Source organism: Pteronotus mesoamericanus, unplaced genomic scaffold (assembly GCF_021234165.1).
Source record: "Pteronotus mesoamericanus isolate MK-2021 breed Mesoamerican mustached bat unplaced genomic scaffold, CSHL_Meso_final contig_20, whole genome shotgun sequence".
Taxonomy (NCBI): Eukaryota; Metazoa; Chordata; class Mammalia; order Chiroptera; family Mormoopidae; genus Pteronotus; species Pteronotus mesoamericanus.
The window spans coordinates 91,771,550-91,789,821 of record NW_026555085.1 but is presented as its reverse complement, the minus strand read 5'-3'; the positions used below and the strand labels follow the sequence as shown (position 1 = coordinate 91,789,821).

The 18,272-nt window shown below is 35.2% G+C and overlaps 1 protein-coding gene across 1 annotated transcript in view; it reads right to left on the bottom strand.

Annotated features, from left to right (window-relative positions):
* The window catches only part of ADGB (androglobin), a 129,576-nt gene that overhangs the window by 26,353 nt on the left and 84,951 nt on the right, over window positions 1–18,272 (bottom strand). The window contains exons 21-28 of the mRNA XM_054570081.1: window positions 17,698–17,833; window positions 16,950–17,078; window positions 15,363–15,456; window positions 11,732–11,866; window positions 11,038–11,191; window positions 7,843–8,030; window positions 2,426–2,610; window positions 397–596 (exon numbers count right to left, since the gene is read on the bottom strand). Coding sequence (XP_054426056.1) covers window positions 397–596; window positions 2,426–2,610; window positions 7,843–8,030; window positions 11,038–11,191; window positions 11,732–11,866; window positions 15,363–15,456; window positions 16,950–17,078; window positions 17,698–17,833 — 1,221 coding nt within the window. The remainder of the gene's footprint in view (window positions 1–396; window positions 597–2,425; window positions 2,611–7,842; window positions 8,031–11,037; window positions 11,192–11,731; window positions 11,867–15,362; window positions 15,457–16,949; window positions 17,079–17,697; window positions 17,834–18,272) is intronic.

The following is an 18,272-nucleotide window of genomic DNA, read 5'->3' as shown; positions in this document are numbered from 1 at the left end:
GTGACTCTTTTCAAACTTATGTGTCCTTTTATAACATAAGTAAATCACATATGTAAGTTAAGATAATTACATCTACATATACAGATTGAATTTGCCGCATATTTTAAAATTTTGGTGTAGAGAAACTTTTCAATAAATGTCCAGTTCTTCAGTTCTGGTTATGCACTGATGGTATTGCATATACAGAACATTATAGAGGGGTGGGCAAAAGTAGGCTTACAGTTGCTTGTATGGAAAAAGACATGCAAGTTATGATTATTATAGTAGTTTTATTAACTCTATGTTTTACATACTCACAACTGCCCACCCCTGTATGTTGACAATTTTTAGGGAGAGAATTTATATGAGATTTGTAGAAGCAGTACCACTGAATAATTCTTCTCAATGTGAATATACCTGCTGAGGTGTGCTAGCATTTTCTTCTATCGTGGGTGTACTGGCAGTTTCCTCTTCCAAAATCATCTGACCACTGTCTACTAATGCACTTCCAGGTCTGCCCTTAGTGGATTTCTGACTTCCCTGGACAGATTTCTTCTTGGCAGACGATTCTTGCTCTTTTTTGGATGAAGTATGAACTAAAAGAATTTGCTTGCTGGCTGTATAGAAAAAAATACTACATTTAAGTAAAAATGTGTGAAATGCATGGTTATTGCTGATTGTGTTATTTAGTTATATACCATCAGAAGACACTCAAAAGGACAAGTCAATTTTTTTCTTTTAATGATATAAAAAACATCACTGGCTTCTTGGCAAAATTCTGGTTTTAAAGAAACTTACTATAATAGTATTTTAGTATTTAAAAATTATTATGCAAATATATTCAGAAGAAATCTTAAAAGGTTAAAAGAGTCTTGCAGATGCATTTAAAATACTATATAAAACTGTCAGTTTTAAGTACAAATGCATATAGTAAAAAAAAAAAAAAACCTTTGAAATTATTAAAAGGATAATTAAAGTTTATCCCCTGATAACATCGGACTTAGTTTTGAAGTCAAATTAATAAACTTTTTTTAAAAACAGATGATTTCTTTAGTCTTTAAAGGCTTCCAAATTACAAAGTTTCCAAATTAATTTCAAGAATTTGTCATAATTCTAACTAGAGAAACTGTAAAGAGTAGTGTTTGGTGCACACACAGGAAAAAACAATGGAGAGATCCATCTATCCAACAAATTATATAAGATAGTATATTTTAGTCATTGGAATATATTAAAACATTATAACCAACAGGTTTTACCCAAGAATGATTCCAAATTAAGAATTAATGTATAAAATTTAAAAGGATACAATTTGATAATTTTTGTAAACCACAAAAAGTGATTAATAAAGTTCCAAACCCATTGCATATTAAAATTCTAGCTACCACTAAAATTTTTTCCTTAAATTTTACAAAGGGCAGTTATTAGACTTGAACAACAAACATAATACACAATGGTACTTGTTGTAAGCTTTCTTACTTAAGAAAAGGAAGTATGTCATATTTGCTCTTATGTCCCTGGTTTGGAAGTCTCACATAATGCCACAAATAAGCAAAAATTATAGTTCTAAGAAATACCAAAGATCAAAAAAAGTAAAAATCCCAGTTTTGTTTAAAATGTAAATGCAAAAATGAAAAATAGAAGCATACAAGCTAAAATATTAACAGTACTCTTTCTGAGTAGCATGATTATAAGGGAATTCATGTTTTGTTTGTAATTTTCTATTTTTCCAAATGTTCTACATTGAACAGGTGTTATTTTTTTTTAAGATTTTATTTATTTTAAAGAGGGGAAGAGAGGGAGAAAGAGAGAGAGAGAAACACTAATCTGTGGTTGCATCTCACGTGCCCCCTGCTGGGGACCTGGCCTGCAACCCAGGCCTGTGCCCTACACTGGGAATCGAACCAGCAACCCTTTGGTTCATGGGCCAGTGCTCAATACACTGAGCCACCCCAGCTGGGGCAACAGATGTTATTTTTACAGTTAGAATCAAGTTACTAGAATAACTGAATATATGTCTACAGTATTATTGTTATCCATTATTTCAGAAATAATTTTATTTTATTAGTTAATAGCTCCTGTGACTATTACATTGAAAGTAATAACACTGAAGTTTTGTTAATTTTAATAGAATATATTCTAAAAATAATAACTAGGAAATTAAAAAGGAAAATATTCTTGCATAACACTAAAATATTCTTTTTCATTCAGAAATGTAAAAAGGTTCACATGATAAGAAAGTTTTTAAAGTACAATTGTAAAAATCTATTGATCTCATTTGACACAAAAATGTAGTAGTTTTTAAAATATTTTACTATAATATTAAGCTTTACAGATTTAACGGTTTACTTGCTATTTTATCTTAAAGAAAACATTTTAAAAATCAGTCACATAAACATCAACATGCATTTATAAATCTAAATGACCAATTTTAAAAAGTCATACTTACACTGGGAGCTCAGCGCTTTTCCATTCCCCAAGAAGTAAAATGCTGGGATTATAGCTTGGCCTTTCCCAGTGGCGCTGACGGCAACTTCTTCATTTTCTAGGATCTGTAGCTTGACGAATGCATCTGGCTTAGATGTGCGCACTTGAATTGTAACAGGATGCTGGAATGCAACTTTGACTGAATACCTATAAAGAAAAACACTGAAGTTTATAAGCAAGTGCATTGGCTTTTCCCTCAAATCAGTAAAGGAAACTAACACTTGCTGATATGATAATCTAAAAGTAAAACCACTTTGTAAAGTTGAGTAAAATCTTGGAAATATTAATGCTATTGCACATTTTGGCAAAATTCCCAATAAGCTACAGTAAAATGAAATGAGTATAGGACATTTATTATCATTAAATCTCAAAGAGAAAAATGTAACTTTTTGTTTAGATATGCTAAGCACTCACAAAATTTGACTGATCTGCAAACTACTACCACACTACACCTTTCCATTACGTTCATCCCCTCTGCAGACAAAGACTACAACTAGTAAAAGCAGTACCCCTCAGGGCTTTACTGTTAAAAACGTTATCTGTGGTTCTCAAAATACAGGGAAACCAAAAGTAGTACCCATGCCTGCACTGTCAGCCTTCCCCATGCAGGTTGGGAACCTCCTGCAAAAAAACTGGAACTGGCAGTCTAACTCCATCTCAGATCCTCCCTTAATGCAATCGAAGACATTTTTGTGTTTTGGATTCCCCCCGCCCTATTTTTGTTGAATCTTTGCAAATGTTCAGGGTCCTACCAACTTTCAATTTCTCTTAAAAATTAGCATTTCTAAGCGTCCTCTCCTATAGCTTAATCCACCTTCCCTTATTCCTCCTTGTTGTTGGTTTTTGTCCATATGCAGTCTCATCCATCTTAAAAAGAGTTAAATGCCCTGGCTGGTGTGGCTCAGTGGACTGAGTGCCAGCCTGAGAATCAAAGGGTCACAAGTTCGACTCCCAGTCTAGGGCACATGCCTAGGTTGTAGGCCAGGTCCCCCGTAGGGGGCACATGAGAGCAATCACACATTGATGCTTTTCTCCCTCTCTTCTCCTCTCTCTAAAAATAAATAAAATTTTAAAAAGTCTTAAAAAACAACAGATACAAACAAGACAAAATCCAACCAGAAAATCTTCAACCAACCCTGCCATCTAGCCTGGGCTCTATTTCACTCCTTCCAGCTCACCATTTAGCAGGGGTGTCCAACCTTTTGGTGTCTCTGGGCCACACTGGAAGAAACAGAGTTGTTCTGGGCCACACATTAAATACAGTGTGACATGTAATCACAAAAAACCTCATAATGGTTTAAGTAAATTTATGATTTTGTGTTGGGCTGCATTCATAGCCATCCTGAGCTGCATGCAGCCCGCAGGCCACAGGTTGGACGCCCCTGTTACAGAGACCTGTCTGCTTCCATTTTCCAGTCACACACAGCGCTTCACTCTGCCCACAACTGAGGTGTTAAACATGCTCTTGACACAGTTTCCAGCAGCTTGTCATCGTGCTATGGAAACTCCTGGTTCTCGTGCTCTTTGACATTTCAGAAGACTTTAACAAGGCTGAATCAACCCTCATTTCCCCCTCTCTTTAAAAACTTTTCCCCTATCATCATGACAACTGTTGTACCTCCATTTTGGGGGATACACACACACACACACACACACATATGTGTATGTGTGTGTGTGTGTGTATTTAGGCTTCTCTCCCATTGGTATTCCCATAAATACCGGAGAATCTTAATATTCTGTCCTGGACCTGACTCACTGTACAGATTTTCCTGGGCACTTCCATGGGCAGGAACAGGATAGTGATTCCAAATCTGAGTCTCCAACCCAACTCCCAGGCAGTGTCATTTGGATGTTTTCACTGGCCTGCTGTATTTCACCCCTAGAAATGAATACATTGTCTTCCTATTGCCCAACCTGCAAATGGGGTCCTCTTCCTTTTATCTATGTAAAGGACCTTTATTGTTCAACAGTTCCCCATGTCAAATCCCAGGAGCCCCAATAAACCAAGTCTGTCATTTTTACTTCCCTGATATCTTAAAATCCTTTCTCTTCGATCTAGACCCACAGTCAGTAATTGTTATGGGTTAAATTGTATCCCCTTCGAAACAAAACAAAACAACAACCTACGTTGGATTCCTAACCCTCAGAAGTAATGAAGTTTTTTCAATTCACGCTTTGCAGACATAACGTTTTAACACAAGTAGATTAATGCTGTTTTTTTTTTAAAAAAATCCTTCAGAGTGCCTCACTGCCTCTAAGGTGAGGTATAAATAAATCTCTTGGCTTATGAAGCCTTTAGGAAGGTATCTGCCAACCTCTCCAGCCTGACCCCTTGCTGTGGCAGCCTGGAACTCCATTTGGCAGACAAAACGAAGTATCTTTAGTTCCCTGAAAAGCCCAGTTGCCTTTTAATTTACGAACTTTCCCAAAAGCTAGTCAGGCAGTTTCCTCCTCACCTCCCCTCTTCAGCTTGCCAGCTTTAGGACCAACTTCCAGGAGTAACATAGACATTAGGTTAAATATAACCTCTTAGTCTATTAGTAACCCTGCTATGGCATAGAATGGTTGCCTATCCTAGTAGTTAAAATATTTTATTGCAATTGTTATTTTCAGTTACTGCTATGTTTCCTTTCTTCATTCCTTCTTTTTCTTTCTTTCTAATAGGCAATATGTAAATATATTACAAGAAGCAGACAGATGAAAGAGAATCCTTCACCCCTAAGATTGGCTTTCTTTTGTGTTTTCTTTCAGTATTGCCTCCAAACTTCTACCTACATGTAAAATATTTAAACAAGCATAAACATAAGTAAAAATTTTTGGGATACATTGTGTATATAGCTCTGTGATTAAATTTTATTGCTTATTATTTTTATTATAAAAATGTATTTTGTTACATTTCATTACATTTTAATGTATTATGTTACATTTTATTAACTAAAAAATATTTTTCTTTTTTCTTTTCTTTTTTTTTTTAAAGATGGGAAGAGAAGGAGAAAGAGAGGGAGAGAAACATGTGCAAGATCGATCCGGTTGCCTCTCACATCTCTCCAACGGGGGACCTGGCCGGTAAGCCATGCTTATGTGCCCTGACTGGGAATCAAACATGCGACCTTCCAGTTCACAGATTGGAGCTCAGTCTACTGAGCCACACCAGCCAGGGCCATTTTATTATATTTTTGTTATAAAAATGTATTGTGCTACACTTCATTATACTTTTAACGCATTATGTTACATTTTATTACATTTTTATAACAATAATCAGCAATAAAATTAAATTACAGAGCTATGTACATGGTATATCCCAAGAATTTTTCCTTATGTTCAATCCCCTAAACAATAAGTACCAAAGATTACTTCCTTTAAAACATTTATACTTAGTACATAATACTTCCTGGAAGGAATATATTTTAAGTAACTTTAGGTCAACTATCAGCAGTATAAATGCTAAATTCTGCTCTTTGTAAACCTCAAAACAATTATTTTTTATTGTAACTGGACAGAGAGCGATTCCGACGCCTCCAGTTCCCGCCAGACGCCGCCGGCGCAGTAGGGTCGGTCCCCAGCAGGACCCTGGCTGGCAGCTTCTGCCGCTCCCCGCGGACACGGGGCTGGAAGCCGGGTCACAGCACTGATCATGTCTTTTAAAAAGTGTTTTATAAAACCGACTGCTTGACTGTGTTCCTTAGGTTAAATAAAGGATATTTTATAAATTAAAAAAAGTATTATGCCTTTTAAAGGAAAGTTTAAAAGTATAAAAAATAAGAATTACAGGGAAAATCAGCTAAAATACAATTATTGTTTATTATTGTCAAAGACCTAGATTCTCTTTTTGAAAATTAATTCACCAATATGTATGAAGTTTTTAAAGAACATAATCTCTTTAATATAGTAAACCCTTAGATAATCAGGAATTTAATATTTACAATAAAATATATCCATCACATCTTTATTAATATTATAGAAAAAACAAAAATTGGTAACAATGAGGAATAACCAATGACCCAGTAAATTATTTTATAGCCATATAAATGATTACTAAGCAATCAAGAAAAAAGTTCAAAGATGTCAATGTCATTGGAAAATGTTCATGCCATGATGCTAAGTAAAAAGGTCAGATTACAAAGCTTTAATAATGTTAAACTGTGACGAGAAAAAAAAGCATTCTAAGAAACTACAACAGAATACTAATAACAATTGTTTCTAGGTTGTTTGATTATGGGTTACTTTTATTTCCTTAATAATACTTTATACCTTTTTTCCAAATTTTCTGTGTCAAATGTTATATATTTACAAAAGATGATAAGTAGCCTAAGAACTCATTTAATAACAGGTACTGTACTACTTTGTATATTGAGGAGGCATGATTTTCTGACATCAATATATGTTCATTCTCATAGAGGTTGTTGTGAAATTAACCAGCTAAAATTTGGTATATTTTCACAAAGAAGAAAGGGCTATAAGAAATGACCAGAAGCAACTAATTATATTTGGAAGTTTAAGCACAGAGGATTTGACAGTTGAAAATCATCATTAACAGAGATGCATTGCACGAGGCGGGAAATGAAGACTGGCTGGCTGTCCCTGGACAAGAGAGGCGGGCAGAGTGAATTGCGTGGCGTAAACATCGGGAGATGCTGCTTAGTTGCATCGAGAGAGGGCGCTTTGTGTTTGGTGGCTGGGGAAAGGTGTTAAATACCACACACCTTGTGGTTTGGATCTTATTCTTTAGTCAATGTCAAAGGTTTTAAAGAAGGAAATCACATTTTGGAATGTGTGTTAGAAAGGTTAGTACTCTAGTAGAGAAAGGGAGAGAGAGAGAGAGTAAAAAAGGGGGAATACAATGGAGTCATGAATTCCAGAAAACCGCATTTCTACAGACAAATATAATGAGGTTCTGAAGCAACAGAGGGGCATTGAGAATAGGAGGGCGTATACATGAGAAGCAAGTCTGAATAGGAATCAAAAGGACTGATTAGTAAGAGAGTGGAGTCCCTCATGAGGCTTTTTGTGGAAAGTATTTAGGTAAGCATGGCAGGAAGGTAGTTGGCCGATAAGGAGAAGCCCACTAATAAAAGCAGCAGAACAACGAGGAGGTACTGAAAGGAAAGGGTGTCATGAAAGATGCTTATTAAAAGTCAAATGATATTAAGATAATACAATCACCATTATATACGCAACCACATAGGTTTGATATGTTGTGTAACATTTATACAATCAAATTACTCTATACATTGTTTTCAAGAGTTTAAACATGGAAATTCCAAATGACTCAGGATTTGGCTATAAAATTTATTATTTTTTATATGATATTAATATGTAAAAATGTAATAAAATAATATTTTAAAAAGAATTATTCTACCTTCTGTCATATATTCATACCTGAATAAAATTTTCTTGTCATTGGGTATATAGTAATCTCTGATTTCTTTTATGGCAAAGGTGTTGCATGGGAAATCTCGGGAGAGGCTTGGGAGTGGATTATAAGAACCAATGAGACGCAGTTTCCATCGTGAGGATGGTACGTATGAGTCAGCAGTATATGCTTCAGCCACAAATGTGTATCCTTTCTATAGGGAAACAGAATTACATGGAACTCAGTTACATTGCTGCTAACCTCCTCAATGTACAGTGTGAGGTTTTTCAATACTAACACACGTTATTATCTCAATATACAAAAATATCTCAAGATGTTTTGATAAACATCAAATCACTAGCATTATTTTTTGTAATCACTCTTAGAAAGAACCATCTTACATGTCTGTAGAGAAAAAGGATAACTCTTAATACTTTGATTTGTGTGGCCCCCTAGCTATAAAAGAGCCCAGTAGCTTCCTACTTGTTGTCCCTGTCTTCTCGGAATAATTGTTCTAAATACAAGACGAGAAAAGCAGAAGGGTTTATAAAAATGTAGTTCCTTTGGGATAACAATTAGCAGATAAAGCTATCAAATTCATAGCAGATCTGATTCCACAAGAAACCCAGTTGGGAGCCTGGACATGAGCTCTTTAGGCTGGAGAAAGGAAGCAGCTAGGGAACCTGGTAAATGATAACATCATAGTGTGTTATAGCTTGGTTCAACATAATTGACTCTCTGGCCAAAGAGGAGGTGAAGCAAGAGATGGTAATGAGATAAAAAGAGGCATAATATTATAATGAGACACAAGAGCTCAAAGTAATTCTGAGTTTATAATCCCAGACATTTCTAATAAGAAAGAAAAAGATAAATTTGTATTCCAGTCGCTATCAGATGCAAGGAAGCTCTCTGATGTGTTAAGATTTCCAGAAATGAATTACACAAGACAGAATACATTTATGACATTGCAATAAATGTCTAGGAATATTAACTAGAATGTTAATACTCATAATGAGATGAGAATTGCAATACTAATAAAGACATTTTGATATGTGTAGAGCAAGAAAAAAAGAAGATAAATTATGTATACAAAAGTATTTTTATCTGCAAACTAATGTACAGATGCATTGCTACTTGTGTACTAATGCATTAAAGAAACAAATGAGAGTCACATGACTCTTCTGTTTGTCTAGAGTCAGAGAATAATTTTGAGAGGGAAAAGAAGAGTTATAAATTGGTAGAACAGATATCAGTAAGTGAAAATCTAATGTTAAGCCAGTGATAGGATTTTAAGGGAGGCCTGGCTTATTTCAAATTATTTTAAGTCTCTTGAGTAAAATTGGTAAAATAATAAGAGTATTATTATTTTGAGAAACTTCATAAATGGGTTTCTAAATCACAGTTTTTGAAATATTATGAAAAAATACAACAAACAATTCTGAATGAAACTGTTTAATACTGTTTTTTTAAAGTTTAGAGCACTGTGGTTTTTTATAAGACAAATTAATATCATGAAGAACTCTAGTTCTGTGGGCACACATTGAAAAATGTTGACCAAATGTCAAAATAAATACCTTGCATGTGCCAAATGCTAATGTCATCATGAGCTACAAAACAATGGAATAATGATATTCCTTACATTTAGGTGGGTCCAAATTTTCTTTTGAGGCTGCATTCAATACTGGAAACCACAATATGGGAGGAACACAGATAATCTGGTGAAATACTCAAAGGCAGGAATCACTAAGGAAGGGAAGGCATGCCATGAAGGGAACACAGAAGCTACTCTTCTAGTCATTCTCCTCCCCATTTTCTAATATTTTTCCCTAAAATGAGCTAAAAATGAGAAGACAGAAGAGGTGAGTTACTAGAGACAGGATGGGGCTATGTTTGTTGCAATCCTGAATTTGCAATGTAAAAATTATAGTTAAAAGGAAATAGAATGGCCTGTATGTTGGCTGATAATGCATTGTTTAGAGCTACCCCCCAAATTCACCCATAGTCTCAGAAGAAAGGTCTTTACTGGAGTTCATAAACCAAACCCAAACCAAACCAAACCCAAATAGACAAAGTATGCTAGATGGAAATAAGTATCAGATTCTTTTTTGGTTCAACTCAAATGGTCCCTACCAAATCAGTGTCAGTGGCTAATATTAGTTTACTTATCCAGTAGAACAAAGAGCTCATTTCTAGAACTTGCTGACAACTATGACCTTGATAGTCTCCCCTTGAATGAAACCGTCTTTTCCATCTGGACCTTTGCCATTTTTTACTTCGAATTACAAATCAAATAAGTGTTTCTATTTAAAAGAAATCTAGGTGTCAATTTTTCTGTGAACCTCAAACTGCTCTAAAAAATAAAGTCTTATTTTAGAAATCCCTGAAACAATTCAAAAGAGCTATTAGATTTTTTATAGAGTCATTAAACTGTTTTATTTTTCTATAAATCAGTACTCACTAGATAGGTATGTCTTAATTTGTACAAAATAATGCATAGAATCATAGACTGATGTAAACCTCAGAAGTCAATTACAACCACAACTCAAAAATGAAGTTTACAGCCATACAGCTAAAAAATGGAAGCTTGCAGGTGAAATAGGCCACCTGGTTACCAGTGCATGTATACACTGTTTCTGTCATGTTTCTCTATCAGAAGAAATGACCAAAAATACAAAGATGAGATTCAAATAAATAGAGAGGGAACATGATTTTAGTGAACGGCAGGGTCTACCACTCAGCAGCAGTAATGTGACAAGTGCTACTATCCTTGGAAGGAATCTGTAGCCTTAAAAAGATGGGGTGGCAGGTGCTGAATGGTTATATAATCAGTCTTCTGAAATACTTAGGAATAGAATAAAAACCTAGCGGGAAACTGAGACAACCAGATGACTTTATAGAGACAGGATGAAATGAGCTCTGTAGCTCCATTTTCATTTTAGGGGTTTGTGTGATTTTATGATTTCAATGATGAAAATTTCTATTGCTTTCTTTTTCTTATTCTCTTTGGAAATAAGAAAGAAGAGGGCTGAGAGGCAAAAATCCTAGCACTCACATTGAGTACCTCCTGCTGTCAACTAAATGGAACTTCTGCAGAACAGGACCACACATGATCTTACTCCTCTAGTGAGTGGATTGAAGGCATCTTTTCTCTACTTCCTCATAAAACCCCTACAAAGTACACTGCCATTCTATCATGCAGGGTGAATAAATTTTATACCTACCTTATTCTTGGTATAAAGATAAGGCACCACTTTTTGGAACACCTTTGGCACTTGTTCCATTGTGTCATTATTAACAACATGGAGGATACAGATCGGGAGTGTAGTATATACTTTGGGAACCAAAATCATATCTTGATGAACCAAAAATGTTTCTCTGTAATTACAAAAGCATGAACTTTCCCTTGACATGAACCATACATAAAATTTGAAATTGGGTTTGATGCTAAGAAATAAAAACATAGTAAGTTTAAAGATCCAAATAACTATAAGGTACACCTATTGTTTTCCTTTAAAATTATGATTAACATATTATTTTGTAATATAAATGCAAACCCTTTAAGAAATCCAATTTTGTAAGTAATTTGTGAATTCTGCCTAGTATGCTGTTGCTCAGAAATTAAATGATTTCTTTCTATACTGAGAGCACATCAATTTTTATTATGGCTATCATACTCATAAAAAGTTATAATAATTAACTTCAGATTGTTCATAGTTTAAGAAAACATATGTAAACACTTCTGTGCTATCTCATTTATGCATAGCAGATATAGAAGACACTTTAACCAAGTTGAGAAAGCAACCTAAAAGTTTATGCATTTACTATACATTTACTACTATCATGAATACAATCCTACATATATAGCTATTGATGCCATTTAAGGGAGATATCCCTTACGAATATAGACAGCCTCACCTGAAGACTATGAACCAACTATTGGGTGGCTGGTCTGCATAAGTTACAGTATAGTCAGCAAAAGCAATCTTAGTTTCTTCATCTTGATAGCATGGATAAGATTCAATAGACTTGCACTTGCTTTTAAACATCAGTCTAGAAATGTAAAAATAATTTAAGTACCAACAGCAAAAGCAACTGTCAAACTATATTCTGTTTAGAGAAAAAAGAAATTGGCAAAAATTAGCATAGAATTTGACAGTTCATGGTTGACTGGACTGCGTCCTTGTTCAAAGGGGGGGTGTGGGGATCATGGTATACGACACCAAGGTAGGGAGACCACTCCAGGTCAACTGTGGAAAATGTCTCCCAAAGGGGCACAAAGTTATCTGAAGTTCTCAGTCAAGGGAGAACCTAATTCATGATCCAAGAAGTAACCATGTCTGTAGGTGGAAAATCAGTACCAAATTTCAAGGTATAAAGGGGAAAACTAGAAGCAGGCAAGCTAGCAGTGAAACTAGGGGGCAGCCATGAGAGTCTGGGAGTTAACATGGAGAAATCAATATGAGAAAGGAATGGATTGGGAATAATAGATTAAAAAAACAAAAACTAAGGCCTTGAATAAGGGAAGAATGCAGAATTTCCCTTTTACATGGTTTCTGTTGCATGAGAGGGAGGTGCATGCAACTGGGTAAAGAATCATGGGCTGAAGCTTCTCCAGGTTTGCCCCCCTGGAAGGCTGTGGCATATTCCAGAACATAATGAACGTGATATGAGGGATTTTCTGGGTCCTGTTCTTACCACTTTGCCAGGAACTGGATCTAGCACCAGGAATCCAGGGTCTTTTATATGTCTCTGGTGTTAGCTAGGATGGAAGCGATAAAGACCATAGAAATGGTTCCCTGTTAGGCAGAGGTCTGGGGAGAGCTCGGGGTGCTCCTAGCTTCTAGGTGGTTTAATTGTACTGGCAGTGGGACACAACCATGGAGATTCTCGTGGAGGATAGTATTCATATGTTCCACATGTCATTGCTTGGGTGGTGAGAGGAAATTGATACCTTTATTTTTGGAAGAGTTTTAAGCTTTTTAAAGTATTACCAAGAACAAAGACTGAAAATACATACCCTGGTTTGCCTGGGACAGTCCTGGTTTGTGCTCATAGTGCTGGCACAATTATTAATAGGGCTCCCTCTGTCTGTGAAAGTGTCTTAGTTTGGATGATAGATAACCCGATCACCCTAAAGAGGAACTAGAACGTTCCTGGTCTGACAATGCAGAACCCTCTCATCCATTGCGGGCGCTGGCCCAATCATGGCTCCTGCCAGTTTCTGCCATTTTCTATGTATCTCAGGAAATCCTAATGACTACAGGGTTCTTGTCGTAACATGTGGAATATCTTGAATGACCCAGAGAGATATCCCTGACAGACTTGAAAGATATTGTTTTGACTTGGCATCCTAAGACAGAGAGAAAGTCATATTGGTAAACTGAGCCTTGCCCAGAATAGACTTGGGGAAGTTCTGTCCCTTATGATTTAAGAATGAAAGGCTAGGCTCCTGAACCTCCAAGTCCCTTATACTGTATTAATAGTAGTATTAATATTAACAATATTTAAAATAGCTAATATTCAATATATAGAATTTATAATAGCATTAGCTCAATATGCAGCATTGTGCTAAGTACATTTCTTATATTACCTTAATTTATCTTTTTTTGAAGTTTTAGATGTTTTTGTTGGTCAGTCTGTTTTTTTTTAATTTTAATATTTTATTGTTTATGTTATTGCAGTTTCCTACTTTTTCTCCCTTTGCCCCCCTCCACCCAACCCGCCCCCCAACTTCCATAGTCAGTCCCCACACCATGAAGGACCATTGTCCATGTCCATGGGTCCTTCATATATATATTCTTTGACTAATCCCTTCACCATCTTTTAAACAGTCCCCTGCTTACCACCCCTGCTTGTCTTATAGCTGTCAATCTATTCCAAAGTTCTATGCCCCTGATTCTATTTCACTCATTAGCTTATATGAGGTCTGTTCGGAAAAAAGCCCACCCATTGTTAATATAATGAGAATGGTTTGTGTGGCATCGATGTAACCTGGCAACCAAGGAAAGTGGACTGGTATGAACATGTGTGAACAATGACAATTTCACTGTACTAGTCAATGGGGTCAGTAGATGCCATTGAGTGAGCATGTGTACTGTATGGCTGTTGCATTCAAAATGACTGAGTGAGTAGAGTAATGGATCTGCATCAAATTTTGTGGTAAGTTTGAATATTCCTCCACAGAAACTATTCAGATGACTCAGAAGGCTTTCGGGGATGATGCAATGAGTGATTGGCAGCTTCATCACAACAATACGCCCACTCGTGCATCATGTCTCATGCAGAGATTTTTGGCAAAACATCAAATCACTGAATTGATTCAGTCCCCCTATAGCCCAGATTAGGTGGCCTGAGGCTTCTGGCTTTTCCCAAAACTAAAATTACCTTTGAAAAGAAAAGGTTTCAGACCATCGATGAGATTCAGGAAAATATGATGGGGCAGCTGACGGTGATTCCAACAACAGATTTTACAGTGTTCTCAACAGTGGAAGAGGTGCTGGGAGAACTGTTTGAGGTCCCAAGATGCTTACTTTGAAGAGGACTGAAATGTCATTGTCCTGTGTACAATGTTTCCATCTTGTATATTCTTCAGTAAATGTCTCTATATTCCATAGTACATGGATGGATATTTTCTGGACAGACTATATATGTGTATAATATATAAAATATATATTCATAAGTTATGAGTGAAATTATATTTTATATGAGTGAAAATCCCTCATATCACTTACTTTTGGTCAGATTATCCTGTCTTGAGCCTGGCTTGTGGCTATAATGTAGTTTTCCTAAAGCTCAGTACAGTTCTGATTTGTTCTGTTTCTACAGTGTTGCCCTCCAGAGATTTCACTGACAACTTTGTTTGCTGGAGCTCCTCCCCCTGGAAGGCCCTCGACTCTAACTTCTGTCTCCCGAGTACCGTAAAACTTCACGAATCTCTCATATGTTTCTGCTTAGAATTTTAGATAAGTTCAATTAAGACAAGCAAAAAAGTAGTAAGTACCATAAAGGTGTTTCAGATACAATATCATGGAAGTTCAGAAACAGTAGCATGTTTCTAACTGCAGTGAGGAAGGATAATTAATCTCCCGTAGCATTGGAGCCGGAACTTGAAGGACACCAAGATACTGCACTAATGAGTCAGATAAAGACGAGCACCCTGTGATTTTACCTATCTGTAGAATCTAAAAACAACCAAAATGAGCAAACCACCAAAACAGAAAATGAACTCATAGGCAGAGAGAACAAACTGATGATTGACAGATTGGGAGTTGAAGGGGTGGGTGAAAAGGGGGAAGATATGAAGAAGTACAAATGAGTAGTTACAAAATAATGGGGATGTAAAGTACAGCATAAGGAATATAGTCAATTATATTCTAATAACTATGTAGGATGTCAGATGGGTACTAGGCTTATATGGGGGATCACTTCATAAATTATATGAATGTCTCATCACTGTGTTGTACACCTGAAACTAATATAATATTGTATGTTAACTATAATTGAAAAACTTTTTAAAGAAAAAAGAAATATCATTGTATTACTTTACCTTAATAGAGAAACTGCATACTGTTCTATATTAATTTCTAATACAGTCCAAACTTTTTGAAGAGTATCTGCAACACTGATATTTTCCTTTGTGTCTAAAAATAACAATAAAAAATAACATAAAATCTGTAAGATGTCAAAAAAATATTTTGTTCAAAGCTCTCTTTTTATAGAAGAAGCTGAAAGTCATGAATCAGGTGGTACTACAGTCAGAGGCTTAATTAGCAGCAAAATCATGTGTAAAACATAAAGTTATATCCCTCTAGTTGAGAGCTTTGCTCACCATTTTATGCCTTTCCTTTTATTTTTAGTTTAAAAATTACATTGTTCTTTGATCTAATTGAAATACTCATTAGTGAGTTTACATCAGATCTTTTTCTCACACCAAAAATTCCTTATGAAAGTGCTTATGTCAGAAGAAATAATCCATCCACTTTTTCTAAAAAATAGTGGCTAATAGGATTATAGTAAAGTTCAATCTAAAGCCTAATCCACAAATGGCTTAAGAGTAAATGATTTGGCAAGAAAAATGTAAATCCATAAATGGTTCAAATTTAATGTCAGAAACTGACAACTTTTTTCTAATTATCCTATATTAATTTCTTCAAAGGACTTCCCAGTATCTGCAATTAATACCTTAATATATTTACTTGTCTCCTGTATGCCTACCACAACTAAAACACAAGATTCATCAGGTGAGAAACCTTGTCAGTGTTACTGATTTCTATAAGGCCAGAATCTAGAAGAGCACTGTACGTACAAGAAATATTCAATAAATGTATGCTGAGTGAAAGACATGCAAATATTATTAAAACATTTTTAAGTTACTCAAATTTTTGCCTCCAAAAATGTGATACATTTATAATTATTTTTTATAATAGAAAAATATAAAAATCAGGCAACAGTAATATTTTTATCACAAAACTGAGCAATGTACTTAGGTTGTTTTACATTTCTGTATGTGTTGCTTTCACAGCTTAGGTAAACATTTTGATGATTCTCATTAATGTTTTAAGTAGAGACATTTCTTACAACAAAATATTTCAATATACTCAAAGATTTCTACTAGAGATAAGGTTCTCCTATGAGCATGTAAACAAAAATTGTGGAATGAAAATAAATAAATTTTTGCCTCTGCAGTGTTTTACCGTACAGTGTTAAACTTTTTCACAAAAATAGTTTATTTTATATGCATAAATATATTTGATGTAATTAATATACTAATAATGCTTAAAATGCATTTTATGCCTTCTAAATATATGTCACTGTGGGCACACATGGAAGCGCCTTCATTCAATTTATTCATTCTTCCATTCATTTGTTCATTCATTCATTCATTCATTCACGCATTCTTGCAGCAAGCATTTGTTGTGTGCTTACTCTGTGCCAGGCACTGTGCTAAATTCTGGGAACAAGAGGGTGAGGGGGCTGACAATGCACCTTCCCCTCAAGGAATTTCAGTATTTATGGAAGTTAAAATAACTAGCCTATCCGTAAAGTAAGATGACTCTAAAATACTTCTCATTAATATACAAATTTCATGTATCTACAGGCAAGTTCACTTTACAAGCGATGGGAAAAATCACACCTGGTGTTCTAGCTTTCATAAGCAGTCTGATGTAAGCCCCTCTCCACATGGCTTGGATTTTAATTGCTGCTGCGGTTAGTTCTTCTTCATCGCTTACTGGCACACAATATTTAACATCTACCCATTCTGCTGGAAAGAGAAAAACAAACTTTGTACTGAAAGTTATATTTAACCCCTTCCCCCAATCTTCAATGCCCTTAACAACTAAATCCTCCTTACATGTGAAAGGCCACAACCATAGATTTGTCATTATATTTAACGTTGTCCTCTCTACATGATTCTGTTTTAGAAAGTAAACATTCTGGAGAAGGTGACACACTAAATACTGACACCTTAGTGAACTATGATTGATTCTCCTGTGAAAGTAGCAAGAGGTTTCTTTCAAAATTAAAAGAAAATGCAGACATGGTAGAAATAGAGAATTGGGAGGGGAGGAAAGGACTATTACTTGGATCAGAAGAACTTACCAGAATTCCTCAAATCATACTGTATATATTTCTGAGTTTCATACTTTTTAAAGTCAAGGACAAATAAAACAGAGAAACCCTGGATATATGTGGGGCAGGGGACACACGTGAGAGCCTCGGAACTCTGTAAGCTTCCCGGAGCACAGCTTGAACTCTACAATTATAGGTGTAGACTGTTCTAGCTACTCCACATATATTTTGAATACATTGTTCTCATATTATTTCTCTTGTATAAGCCTAGAATTTCCTTTGTCAAATAAATGTCTAAAACTAATCATTACCCGAAGGAGCATCTTCTGAGGAGGAATCAAGTGGATCCATGTCCAAAACCATAGCACGGAATGCAAATTTAAAGTTTGAAGGAGGTTTTGTTAGCTGAGCTTTTTTGATTAAACGCCACAAGGAAGTACTAAAAACCTAAAAAAAAAAAAAAAAAATTGGTGTATTTTTTTAAACCAAAAAAATACTATTAACTGGTCAGAGAGTCTCTAAAAAACCTTAGATATTCTAAAAAGTTTAAGAATAGAGTTTTCAGATATATACACAATTTAAAAGAAGACTCTCCAAAGTTCTCACCCAATAAGAAACCAAAATAATCATTTGACAATTTTAATACCATTACATTTTATCACAATAATAACATTTATAATGTATACTCAGTCAAAATATAACACTAAACTGGTGGAAAAGATACAGAATAAGATGAATAGATATGGTCCTTGAGCTTAAGCAATTTAAACACAATATTTCATTGATTCTAAGATGCCTTCCATTGTAAGACACATTAATATTTCATGCGCTACAACAAAGTAGACTACTTAGAGTTTTTTATCACTTTGTTATCATCTATGGGTAT